The 14084-nt window shown below is 38.2% G+C and overlaps 1 protein-coding gene and 1 non-coding gene across 3 annotated transcripts in view; both read left to right on the top strand.

The window, feature by feature from the left end:
- Positions 1-3097: 3097 nt before the first annotated feature.
- LOC125679324 (fibrillin-2-like) overlaps positions 3098-14084 on the top strand; it is a 59480-nt gene continuing 48493 nt past the window's right edge. Inside the window, exons 1-6 of one of the 2 annotated variants that reach the window (XM_056153678.1) lie at positions 3098-3685; positions 4344-4517; positions 5368-5535; positions 6433-6762; positions 8517-8645; positions 10796-10912. In XM_056153678.1, coding sequence (XP_056009653.1) covers positions 3616-3685; positions 4344-4517; positions 5368-5535; positions 6433-6762; positions 8517-8645; positions 10796-10912 — 988 coding nt within the window. In that variant the 5' untranslated portion in view covers positions 3098-3615. The remainder of the gene's footprint in view (positions 3686-4343; positions 4518-5367; positions 5536-6432; positions 6763-8516; positions 8646-10795; positions 10913-14084) is intronic. The other variant, XM_056153679.1, reaches the window with a different exon arrangement.
- Positions 12416-12504, top strand: Trnay-gua (transfer RNA tyrosine (anticodon GUA)). The gene is given in 2 exon segments: positions 12416-12452; positions 12469-12504. It is a non-coding gene; the product is annotated as a tRNA-Tyr (tRNA).

The following is a 14084-nucleotide window of genomic DNA, read 5'->3' as shown; positions in this document are numbered from 1 at the left end:
TGAACGGATACAATTAATACTCAATAGGCGTGGTTGGCGACATGACGTAATGTGAACGGAGACAATAGGCGTGGTTTGCGATATGACGTAATGTGATCGGAAACAATAGGCGTGGTTTGCGATATGACGTAATGTGAACGGAAATATTAGGCGCAAACTTCCACCAGAGTTCGTTTGCTCACAAACCAAACTCTTCCACTTAGGCATTATGGGATAGCGAGTTTGATATTAGGCGTGGTTTGCGATATGACGTAATGTGAACGGAAACAATAGGCGTGATTTGCGATATGACGTAATGTGAACGGAGACAATAGGCGTGGTTTGCGATATGACATAGTGTGAACGGAAACATTAGGCGTGGTTTGCGATACGACGTAATGTGAACGGAGGCAATAGGTGTGGTTTGCAATATGACGTAGTCTATACACGCAATACCTAATCAATCGAAACTCCTCGTATGTCTCCCGCACTCGACATAGATCTCGGCAATCGGATCACGCGCTCGTCCTTTTCCGTAACCGGTAAGAAGACTCGGACGTGGATCGGCGCAAGAATTGCATCAAATCGATGCATTTCTTCGCCGGAAGCGTGACCATGGATGAAGTTAAAAGGCCAAAACCGAATCCCTGAATAATGTGTTATTTATATTTTCACCACAGATTCAGTTTTGGTATTATTAACGTCTTATTCACTCTAATACATGTATATGAACATGTAAGTGGAAATCGATAGTGGTACAATACCTTAGATATGTATAATATCTTAGATGCATTTGAAAGCTCACGTTTCAAAGTGTAACGTACGACTGTGACGTCATAGTTACGTTTATATATATATACGTAGCAACCAACTCTGATGGCGTCGATCCACATACGAGGTTCATTTACAGTTACGGAAATAGCCGAGCAGCTACGATTGAGATCTCGGATGTAATACGGTGGCATCCATGAGTGAATTTGATGCATTGCCAATATCCCGATAGTTGTTTCCCTTTGTTGAACTATTACGTATAATGAGACGCAAAATTCCGTACATACGCGTTTCTTGCTGCGTTCATATATTGCCTAAAGGAAGATTACCAGCTGTCATGCAAATTTTACCTGAACTTCAGGGAGACACAAATTTAGTAAGTTTATGCGTATTTGATAATAAAATAGCTAAAAAAAAAAATCGATAATCTTCATTTGATAAGAAAGTAATTCACTCGTTTCGAAGAGGAAATAGATAATTTCATATTTTTTTGATATTATGGTCAGTTTAATGTATACCAAATGCTGATATAAACAATAGAAGGTGTTGCATGTCTCATGTTAATTTCCCTAGAGGTGTTGCATGAAAGATCGATAAAATAAAGTTATTCAAATATAGGCTATGATAAAACCAATTGGAACTTATGTCTTGATTCAAACATTTTTGAAAATAAGTTTAAATGATGTGTATTGAAAAAAAATATAACCAAAATAATTTGAGTTTAAATCAAGCAAGAAGCGATTTATATGGTTTTTAGTGTTAAAATGGATGGGTATCCCCGAATTTCAGAAAAACTGCCTCCGTGAAACAAAATAAATTTAGCATTAACATGTTTTTCAAGTTTCCACTAAAAGACTGTCGCTTTGAAATTTTGTTTCACGAGGGCAATTTTTTGTTGTAAATTTCAAAAAATCGAAACGAATTCACTGATATTATTTTCAATTTCACCTGTACGTTATTTTTCCTTAGTTATTTATGGTCTACTGCGTGGTTCAGTGGTTAAGGTCGTCGACTTTTATAAGAAACGATGTTTTCTTTTTAAAATGAGGTGAGTTTGGTAGCATAACTCATAATTTCATAATTTGAAAGGAAAAATGCAAAATGGTCTACAAGTAGAAAAAAAAGATTTATTTTCTAATATTCAGATGATTTAAGATAGGGCGAAAATTACATCAACAAAAGAAGTGCCATTGCACACCCGAGGACAAGGACGTCGCGCACGCTGTTTGTGTCAATTTTGGTAGAGTCAAAATGACGTTAAAAACGCAACGCCAGAACATCGATATAATATAATTAACGTTGAAATAAGTTTTAATGAAAGAAAAATATAAAATTGATACGACAGGGTTATGACATTTGAGGCTAACGCAGCATAAAACTAATTAGATATTTTCCTGAGAAATTAAATCTATAGGTACATGCAATGGCTAAATTAAACTTGCGACTTAATCAGAATTCGTCTATATTTCCTCCGTGATTCTGTTTTAAACCAACAGGAATATACTATCACAATATTTTGAAAGAAAAGTCCATAATGAATTCAAAATGTTTTCGCTCATCTTGTGATTTTCAGTAATTTGTCCCGCAGTAATTGTAAATTGATTTTAAATGATTACAATAAAAAGTAATAGTTAGAATTAGATATGGACATATGTAAGCGCGATTAACAATTAGCACGTTACCCGCCGTTACATTAATACAGGAAAATAAAATATCAAATATAAGCATACTACGAGAATTTAGGTATGAATTAATTCTTACATGCATGCATGGATGGGACAAATTGAATTTTACTATCCATAAGTCAATGCATTTCTTTAATACTATACATGGTGGTTTTCTAAGTATATGTGTAAACACCACGTCACTGAAGTGAACACGAAATGCCTACACTGTAAAATTGTGAGATGAATATCCTCGAAAATTACAATTTCGTCCTGCATTTCTTAAGCTTAAATTTTAAGGGGTTATCATGGCAATGCAGGCACGTAGAAAAAAGGGGTGTGTGTGTGACAATGTTCAATATCTGTCATCTATTTCTATTTTCAAATGAAGATATGTTAGGTGACGCCACCCCCACCCCCCATCCCCCCACCCCCACTATATATATCATGGTATTAATTAAAGTTGGCCGAAACAAATCATAGAATTCTTTTAAAAAGTTGAATACATTGTTTTTATGCAGAGAAGCTTGTTCCCGTTTGAAAATTCATTGACTAAAAATATATATTTCCATTGTTTTTGCCTTCAATATCTTTATCAATTGAAAAGATAGCCATTTCCTCATGAATGTCAATCTTGATAAATATAGTACGATTATTCTAACGGCTGGGAATTTTCGGGGGGGGGGGGTGAAAATGAAATGTAAATATGAAAAATAAATTTCAATCTTGGAAATACATGAGGGCATGAACAGCAACACTACACGCCAGCAATCACTTTTCATAAAACGCGTTTAGCGCTTCATGAAGTATGCTGGCGTTAAGCGTCGCTTGCAATATTTATATTTTGATGTTAGAATACAGTATTGTTTACAATTTTTTTAACGGGAGCAAGCCCCTGTGTTTTATATAAAACTGAAGGCAAATCATTATGAAGGGCATTCGCTTAAGCAATTTACATGTATTTCAATATCTTTTAATATGTATATTTCATATTTCTCAATTTTTTTATTTTATTTTTTTTACGTATATACATGGGGGAAAATGAAGACTTTTGATCGATACTGGTTACGGCGATGATCAAGGCTCGGTGGCACCTAACTTGTTTAGAATCCCGTGAATATGTTAGAGAAGCTGTATTTGACCTCGTTGAACCCCTCCTTACTCGGTCAAGTACAGTAATGATATAAGTGTTTTTGTGATCATGGCGCTATGTGTTTTTCTTGTAGTACTTCTGCAGATAAGTTATATCAAAGGCGAAGACACAGCTCAGGGTAAGTGCCCGTTGTGTTGGTCAGCTCACACCATGAATGTCAACGTGCTATTTCAACGAACACGTGTACTGCACGTGTTTAAATTCACAACAGCTCTGAATTTAAGACTCTCAGAGGCCGCACTTTTTTTTTTATACATTAAGTATTGTGCAGGAGAAGATCCGACCCGTTTAAAAAAATTGGAGAGGGGATTGCTACCCAGAATGGTACTATTTCTGCCCAAACGGGTGTGGGGGAAGGAGCCAGGTGTAAGCCCCTCAAATAGCACAAAATCAACTCTTCTTTATCATTTTAAATCAGGAATGGGATGGGGGGGGGGGGGGGGGGTGAACCCCCGCGTGACATCCTGATAGACCTGACATTGTTATGGGTGGTTATAGTGTTGGGTACAAGGAGGGGGGGGGGGGTGGTGAGATAGAAGTACGAAAGGCGGGACTGGACCGAGGCGTAAAGGGGCGTCTCTTGGGGAACCCGTGTCTGATATGTTGTCCTTTAACCCCAATGAGCTGTTGATTTGCTCACCTTAAAATTTTACCTGGTGACCAACGTTGAAGATGACGCTTGTCCCGCAGACATGAGTAAAGGGAAGTGCGTTAATATGCGATAATTTTTCTCTCTCAGTAAACAAAAGTATTTTCTATCCTTCTTAAATTCACAGAGACTTATGCCTGTGCCACCCCTGGGTCTATCCGTCACGGGACCGTCCTGACGTGGGGAGGAAACCTGCTGGTGGAGTATATCTGTGACGATGGGTTTTTCCCGATTGGTGATGTATTTGGGGCCTGTATAGAGGAAGATGGGGTGTGGACGATCGACTCCCCCATCTGTGTGGGTAAGTTTCGGGAACTGAGGCCAATGTATTCGGTTCTCAGGACCTTTCAAATTCCTCGCACAGTCAACAGGAAAAATAAAAAAAAAAGAATGTACATCTATGTCTCCTCTTATGTACTATTCCATTCATTCTAATTATGTAACCTTCTAACTTTGACCTTTTAACTGTGACAATCTACTTACATATGTATGACCTTTTAACTTGACAATCTAACCATAACATTCTGACTGTAACCTTCAAACCTTCCATAACTATAACTTTCAATAACTGCTATATTCTAACCTTGACCTTCTAATGTGACCTTTTAAATGTAATATTCTAACTGTGACCTTACTATACCCTTCTAACTGTGGCTTAACTATAACCTTCTAACTATAACCTTTTAACGGTGACCTAGCCTTTTAATTGTGACCTTCTAACTGTGGCCTGATATTCTGAGTGTGGTCTTTTGATTGTTAACCGTATAACTATTACCTTCCAATTTCTACGTACTACTTGTAACTTGTACACTAGTAACAGTATGATGGTAGTCTATAATGTCAGCATGTACTGGTCAGGTAATGATTTCACGCACCTTCATCGACAATGTACAGCACATTATTCGGTAAAATTACTTGATTTCTGGGCATGGTCAAGAAATTGTCGACTGCTAAAGTAGGCCGATTTACCGACTTTGAAGCTGTTAAAAAATCAGTCTGATTAAAACCAGCCCCCCTTCTCCTATCTGACGACGATAGGAGAAGGGGGGGGGGGGGCTGGTTTTAATCAGACTGTTAAAAAATTTAATTAATAATCACCAACTTAGTGGCTGTTTGTGTTAACAATACTAAGCACTCGGTTTTCTACACAGCTAAGGGTTGTCCAACCCCACCCGCCCCAGCTTACGGTTACGTCAGTATGGATGATGAGGGGCAGGTGGCCGAATTTTCCTGCGGACGCAGTCAGTACTTGCTGGGAGCCTCCAAAGTTTTCTGCGAGGGCAACGGTCAGTGGAATAACTCCTCGCCAAAGTGCATCGGTATATTTTATTTTCTTGTATGCTATTTAAGTGTACTCCGTAATTAAATCATGAAGAATGTGATACTTATAAGAAATGAATTTCACTTTTGGAATTACATGAGGGTATGAATTGCGACGCTTTACGCGCGTTCACTTTAAGAGGTGTGTTGACGTGAGGAGTCACAGTCGCGGATCATGATTGTTGTATCTTCTTTAATGTCCCTCTCGGGGATTTTTTCACGCATGGAGACGTCACCAATAGCACAGGCACCTGAAGTATGGATATTACTAACCCCCCTTTTTTTGATAATTTTTTTTGGTGGCAATAATTTCTCTGAAATGTGTGAATTCCCAGTCTATCTCATCCCTCTTTCGATTCATGTAATCGTTTCACGCTTTTTGTAAGCCTTCTACCGGTATAATAAAATACACGTGTTTATTTATAAAAAAAAAAAAAAAAAAAGGGGGGGGTAGTAATATCCATACTTCAGGTGCCTGTGACTAATACCCGTAAAGGGCTTACGGCCATTGAGCAGTGAGGGTTCCTTAGCGTACACACTCCGAGGACCCGTGACATTGATACGTTTGGCGATGGAACTGTCACTGACTTAGGTCTGTGGCGACCGGGATTCAAACCCCTACCTTCCGCATGTGGGGCGAATGCTCTACCTCTAGACCACTGGGTCGGTAAGTATGTTCGCAGTTCATGACCTCATGTCTATCTGTAAAAAAACCCATTGAATTCATTCTTGAGTGTACAATATTGTACTTTAAAAACTAGTTGATATATATAGGCATTATAATGATTATTGTTGAATTTATAATGCCGTCATCGATCGATGTAAATTGCAGATGCTTTTGATTGGAAAATAAAATAGGAATGTGATTCTTACTCAAAACCAAGTTACATTGATAGGTCCCGGAAGCGGAAACCCAAGTATTGAAAAGTTGAGAGTGAGGAATGACACCAAAGCGGTATCGGTCGTGCGTACTCCCATCCTAGATTTTACCACGGAAATTAGAAAGGCAGATGGCACGTGCATCCACCAGCGTTATCGGAAACCACCCGCCATCCCCAACGCCACGGTCAATACACCGTACCACTATGATAAACACAAGAGGATCTGGGTCATTTACGCTAACTACACCTGTGTGGAGGGGTACCACCTCCAGAGAAACCACTCCAGGTACCTGTTCTGCCAGAGCTATCACTGGGTCTCTCCGGACACGCCTGTCTGTCTTAAAGGTACAAAACTAACACGGTCCACAAACACGTGCGAATCTAGAGTTTGTCCCGGGGATTTACCTTCGACAATTTTATACTGGAACTGTATAAATATAAACAAAATTAGTATTTTTGGCCATTGGCCACAAAGGTGGGGGTGAATCGTTGATAATTCTTTCTCTGATCCGAGTGACTGAAGCACACCTAGGACCAGACCCTGTTGGAGGGCTATGAACCTATTTCATATTCGCAATGACCCTCTCCATAAATTTCTAGTATAGTGCCAGATGTTAAGGCGTCCACGAGTTGAATGACAGTGCATGCAATGACATCCGAAGACAAGAGTGAACATTGTTTTATCATGCATAGGGATTGTTCCCCTTTGGCTTATGAATTCTATTTGGTGATTCGGTTATATATAGCACCTCGTACGATTGATTGATTTTATTTACAGTTTAACGTCCCTATTGAGAATTTTTCACTCATATGGAGACGTCATTACTGCCCGTGAAGGACTGCAAAATTTAGGCCTATGCCCGGCGCTTACGGCCTTTGAGCAGGGAGGGATCTTTATCGTGCCACACCTGCTGTGACACTGTGCCTTAGTTTTTGCGGTCTCATCCGAAAGACTTGTCTGTTACGAAGGGGTACTGAGGACCTAGCGGAAAGAGTTATACCTACAAGCTCTCAGTAACTTTATGTGAATTCTTTTTTAATAATAAAAAAAAATGTTTTGTTTGCAATGTTAAGAGATTTCGCTTATGAAAAAAAAAAAAAAAAATGGTGAAAAGAGATTTTTATAAGAGCCTAATATAGCCATTATGTCATTGTTATTCTCCCGAGAGGTTGCCCGTGAAATGGAAATCAAAATTGATACCGGTATATGACCATCGTTAGCGTTGTCAAAATTAATACCGGTATACGACTACCGTTGGCGTTGTCAAAATTAATACCGGTATACGACCACCGTTAGCGTTGTCAAAACTTATACCCGTTAGCGTTGATAACGGAGCGTAGGCGATGTGTCGATCATAAGGTTTTCTCCGGAGGGATCATGGCGTTTTCATTTCATGGATACTGTTCTAGGATGAATGGGTCCACCGTGACGTCCAATCGTTTGATTCGTCGCAGCAGCCGTAAACTTATCAGGCAGTAAATAACGTTGCCGTTCGTAGCTTATTTATGTGGCATTGTCACAAACGGTTGACTTGGGCATCATAGTCCAGCAGAATTGAGTTTATTTTTAAAATAAAGCTCGTTTTTACCTTTTCAATAGTTTTTAAAAAAAAAAAAAAAAATATCGTCCGGAAAATTTCGATTAATGCTATTCATATATACGACGTGTGAATAATGAACGCGGGCACGACAGGTTATGGAATTTAAAAAAAAACAAAACAAAAAAACCCAGCAGTACGATGAATGGTGAGAGACGTTTGCAATAAATATTATCAAAAATGAAAAAAAAAATATTTTGAAAGAATATGTGTTGTGTTTTCAAAGTCCGTCGGCGTATGATATCATAAGAGCACTGGTCACATTACGTGTGTTATAATACCTCCTTTTCTTTCTATAAATGTGATTCACCCGTGCTTGTTGGGATAAATGCCCCCCCCCCTCTCTCTCTCTTGATGTGATCCGCCTCTCTGTTTCTTTCTAGATGTGATCCGCCTCTCTGTTTCTTTCTAGATGTGATCCGTCTCTCTGTTTCTTTCTAGATGTGATCCGCCTCTCTCTGTTTCTTTCTAGATGTGATCCGCCTCTCTGTTTCTTTCTAGATGTGATCCACCCGTGTGTGCTGGATAACGGGAACTGTACCCAGCTGTGCGTCCCGGGGGAGAACCTGGAATATTTTTGTGACTGTTACCGGGGTTACGGACTAGTGGCGGACGGGAAAACGTGCGCCGGTAAGCTTACTGAACAAAGTGTTGACGGTGTAATTCACACTATCAGCTTATAGGGTTGTTTCTTTTGTTAGGACAACTGCACCAGCAATTTTTTGTTAGGACACAAGCATCACCAGTTCAGGCACGTAAAATAAGACAATGACCATTATTTATTATGTTCAAATGCAAATAAAAGATATATAGGGTTTTAACCATAGTAGTGAATGAGAAGAATGTAAGATTGAAATTTAATTATGAATTTAAAAAAGTTTTTTTTAGCGAAGGATGAGTATTAATAATGAAATTCACCCATCCCAAATACAGGGTTGTTCAATGAACGTTAGACTGCGTAGTACGCGTGCGTATGGAATGCACTCGTGTTGTGTATGCCATTCATAACGAGTTGGCAGTTGAGGTCCACACGCACCAGACGCCAAAATAGTTGCAATTTCTATTTTTCGCGAATATTCGATGAAACACTTTTACGAGAGTATTCTTTTTTTTTTTTTTTTTTAGCTCACTTGAGCCCTCGGATCAAAATTTGTCCATTGTCTGTCGGTGTCTCCGTCGGCGTCATCAGTGTAAACTTTTCATAATGTATTTTCATCTTCTCCAGAACCACTTGGCCAATTTCAAGCAAACTTGGTGCAAAGCATCCTTGGATGAAGGGGATTCAAGTTTATTTGAATGAAGGGCCATACTCCTTTAAAGGGGAGATAATCACAAAAATACAAAAATAGGGTGGGGTTATTTAAAAATCTTCTTCTCAAGAACCACTGGGCCAGAAGAGCTGAAATTTACATGAAAGCTTTCTAGCATAGTGGAGATTCAAGTTTGTAAAAAGCATGACCCCTGGTTGTATGTTGGGGCCACAATAGGGGATCAAAGTTATACAAGGAATATATAAAAAAAATCTTTAAAAATCTTTTTCTCAAGAACCAATGAGCCAGAAGAGTGGATATTTACCTGAAATCTTCCTGATATAAAGTAGATTCAAATTTGCTCAGAAAATGGCCCCCAGGGGTAGGATGGGGCCATATAAGGGGATAAAAGTTTTACATGCTGATATATTATAGGAAAAACCAATTTCAATCAGACTTGAAACAGGTCATCCTTTGGTAAAGGGGATTCAAGTTTGTTGAAATGAAGGGCCATGCTCCCTTCAAAGGGAAGATAATCACGAAAGTGCAAAAGTAGTGTAGGGCCATTTAAAAATCTTCTTGAAAACCACTGGGCCCGAAGAGCTAAAATTTACATCAAAGCTTCCTGACATCGTGGAGACTCAAGTATGTTAAAATCATGACCCCTGGGGGTAGGATGGGGCCACAATAGGTGGTCAAATTTTACATGTGAATGTATAGGGAAAATCTTTTAAAATCTTCTTCTCAAGAACCACCAGGCCATATGAATAGAGATTTAAGTGAAAGCTTCCTAATTTAGAGTAGATTAAAATTTGTTCAGATCATGGCCCCCGATGTTAAGGTGGTGCCACATAAATGGGTCAAATCTTTACAAGCTGATATGTAAGAAAATCTTCTTCTCCAGAACTACTCGGCCAATTTCAATCAAACTTCGAAAAAAATCATCCTTAGGTGAAGGAGATTCAAGTCTGTTCAAATGAAGGGCCATACCCCCTTCAAAGGGGAGATAATCACAAAAATGCAAGAATAGGGTGAGGTCATTTAAAAATCTTCTCAAGAACAACTGGGCCAGAAGAGCTTAAATTTACATGCATGAAAGCTTCATGACAAATTGGAAATTCAAGTTTGTAGAAATCATTACCCCTAGGGTAGGAAGGGGCATCAATATTTGTAGTCAAGTTTAATAATTAAGTTTGATAATTAATGAATTTTTAGTCGTTACCCTTGAATTTTTTTTTGTGAACCAAGCTGCTTGTATACATATGATAATTTTGCTGAAGCTTGTTTATTGCTAGGAACTGCTTCTCATGTGAACGATGTGGCCCATGGGCCTCTTGATAATGGCTTGTTTGTGGTAACAAACCTGAATTCTAGAATTCGCATGAACATTGTTATCATATATATATATCGCAGATATTTCTCGCACGTGAATAAGTCCAATCACACTGGCGACGGGTTCAACAGTGTTAAATATATCTTCTTATGATGGTTCGTCATCAATTGTAAGAATTCTTCTTATTTAAATTTCAGACAGAAATGAATGCGTCATTGACAATGGCGGCTGTGAACAGGAATGCCAAAACACCGTAGGCTCACGCTACTGCCTCTGTAGGCAAGGCTACGTAGCCGTAGGCAATGTCTGTTTCGGTATGTGAGTTAATATTTTATTATAGGATTACCATTTGCTTGTCAAATACTGGTTTCAACATAAATTTTTATTGGTAGGGTATGCTACAAATAGGAGTAAAATTGTTATCTATAACCCAACTTTTTCAAATATGCAATTTCTATCAGATAAATATAGCACTTATTGTATAACACGTAAATTTTGTGTTAATGAGATTTACTGTGTGAAAATAAGAGTACATTATATATATATATATATATATATATATAGAGAGAGAGAGAGAGAGAGAGAGGACCACAACATTGTCCTCAAATTTTCGACGCAACAGGCGACAGCAACCCTTGTTAAATATTACATAGACAATAATTTATTTGTCGCTTTTTTTTCGTAGTGAGATATGTGATATTTGTTCATGTTTCTTGATAAAGACGCGGACCGGGTTGCGTCGAAAATTTGAGGTTAGTATGTGGCACAGGCAATTGCATCGCTTGGGGTCGAATTTACTATATAAAGAGTACATGTATATAGTAAATTCGACCCCAAGCGATGCAATTGCCTGTGGTATGTGGTATATCACCCTATAGAATAGAATATGATTTTTTTCCAAATTAGGGCCCTCTCGGGCATACAGCATACATGATTGTTAACATTTCAATGTGCAATGTTTATTTTTAAAAAATGATGATAAAAAGAAAAGAACGAAACAAGAGCAAAATATGCACTATTAGTATGAGCAATGTTCATACATGAGACATTTTGAACATGATAATACTTATTTGTATTACATGTAAGTACCACCGTGTATCCTAATGCAAAACAGTCAGAAATACACACATATAAAAAATAAAATGAAATATATATACATGTACATAACAACTCTACATGTAATAATAGTAAACGGGTAGTAAAGTACATATGATTAACTCCACTGTAATGCAAAAGATACCACGGGACGGTGCATTGGTACTAGATCAACATGTCATGTTTATAATGAGTGCATATGTGCAATATGGTTTCATATGGTTCACACATAATAATATACAGTAATACTAGTAGTATTCAGAGCTAAATAGACAATGTATACGTACATAACACGAGACATTACTTAATGTAATATATGTAAGTACCACCGTGTATTCTAATGCAAAACAGTCAGAAATGCACACAGGAAGAAATTAATAACAATATATGCAATGACACATAATAATAGTAAAAGGCACGTAGTACAAGTACATACATTATGATATGATTGACTGTACATAATGCAAAAGATACCACGGGACGGAAACATTGGTACTAAGTCAACATGTCATGTTTACAATGGGAGATCATATCATGACATGCTATAAAAAGAAAGTAGTCTCTTTCTTTCTCTTATTTCTTTTCTACAGTTTCATTTTGCGTCCCTCAAATAAATTGGCTAATTTTAAAGCGTAGTGAGAGTTTGGCGGGAAATTAAAGGAAGTGACGTAAATATTTGTAGTGTGTATGGTATGGCACAAGTTAACTCTAAAGATTTGTATCCCGTGATAGCTCAGTTGGTAGAGCGGAGGACTGTAGTGAGAGAAAGATTGACATCCTTAGGTCGGTGGTTCAAATCCGCCTCGCGGGATAATTTTTTTCCCCCGTAGTAAAGCATTTTAACAGACACAAGGACAACTTTTTGCTGTTTAATTAAAGGGAATGTTTGCGTGATCTGATGAAACACAGTAAAGGAAAATGTGTTTGGCATCGAGAAAATTATATACATTGACATAAGTTTTTTTCTCTCAGTCATAACCATGTTTTGGGGGTATAAAAATTATATTATACTTTACACTTTAAAATGATAAATTGTATCCTAGTGTCGATTATATGTGTCTGTAATTGCCTAGGGAGAAGTTTCCGTGTCATGATTAATTTGAATAAATCGGGAACACACGCGCGTGTCGAGCGAGCACATGCTCTCCTGTTGCTCGGATAAATTAGATTATATTTCGTAGTCTCTCGGCTCTCTCCGCTTCCAAATGGCTTTATCCAGAAGAAAGGAAATACCACGCTGTCAGTCATCCAGAGTTACTCGGGAATCACCGTGCTCAACAGCGTGTCAGTGAGGTTTAAAACTTTCCAAAGTTTCCCCATAGACATTTGAAGTGGATCCACAGCGCTTGGAATCACACGGAAAGGGGACAAATATTGATATTAATCATCTCGGAAGGTAAGAACCGAGACTTTTAACACTTTGTGGGATATAAATAGGTATACATGTGTTGTAGCATTCCTGTTGGATCAGATAACCTCGGTAAACGAGCTTATCCGACGCGAGGCCCGACAAAGGGGCACCTGTCGGAACCGGTGTGCCGTGAAACCATGTCCTAAAGTGTTGTGTTCAAATAATTCACGGATAAACCCTAATCCTTGTCTTAAATCTGGAGAACGTCACAATCACCACCAGCCATCGCTCTGTAAATGCCAGTATGATTTTGGAGGGAAATCTCAGCTGTGTTTAATCATTTATTTTTTTTCGGTCAAGGGAAATTGGTGCTTGCTCCCGTGGGACAACCCGCATGTGGTTTTTTGTCCCAATTATACAGACAGCACGTCAGGTCAGATTTATTGTAGACTGCCGGATATCAAGGTGATACAGTTGGCAATCTTCTTACCTTTCTGTAGTGGCCAGCTTTCTAGGAGGAGGGGAAAAAAATATATTTATATATCGGTGACAGGTAAACGACGCTCGGAGGGATACTGTGGATCAAGCGGAGAGTGGGTAAAGATTAGTTTTATTTGATTCCGTGTCTAGATTTAACAGCTGTTTTTAATTCGCTGGTTTATCTCCGTTCAACACATTCCAGTAGGAATACGTTACCTTTTGTCGAGGGTCTCCGAGCCGTTTAAAAGCGTAAGATACGGGAGCGGACCATTAAGTGGTGGACAGGGTTACATTAGAAAATCGTGAATTGTAGGATTTTTTGAAATGATACAGATATATAAGATCCTAAAGTGTCGATTGAATTAATCAGCAAATGTAACCAGGACTATGTATAAGATATTACTTGCGTCCCTCAAATAAATGTCCTTGTTTTAACAATAATGAAAAAAGCGAAGACAATTAAAATATTTTCAAGGTCTGTTTTTCAATTTTTTAAATAAGAAATACAAAACTAGGTTGCAAATGCATATAACTTAATGTAGCTTTAGTAAAGTATACGA

The sequence above is a fragment of the Ostrea edulis genome, chromosome 2 (assembly GCF_947568905.1).
Source record: "Ostrea edulis chromosome 2, xbOstEdul1.1, whole genome shotgun sequence".
Lineage (NCBI taxonomy): Eukaryota > Metazoa > Mollusca > Bivalvia > Ostreida > Ostreidae > Ostrea > Ostrea edulis.
The sequence above is the reverse complement of the archived record's forward strand: the minus strand, read 5'-3'. Positions and strand labels throughout refer to the sequence as shown.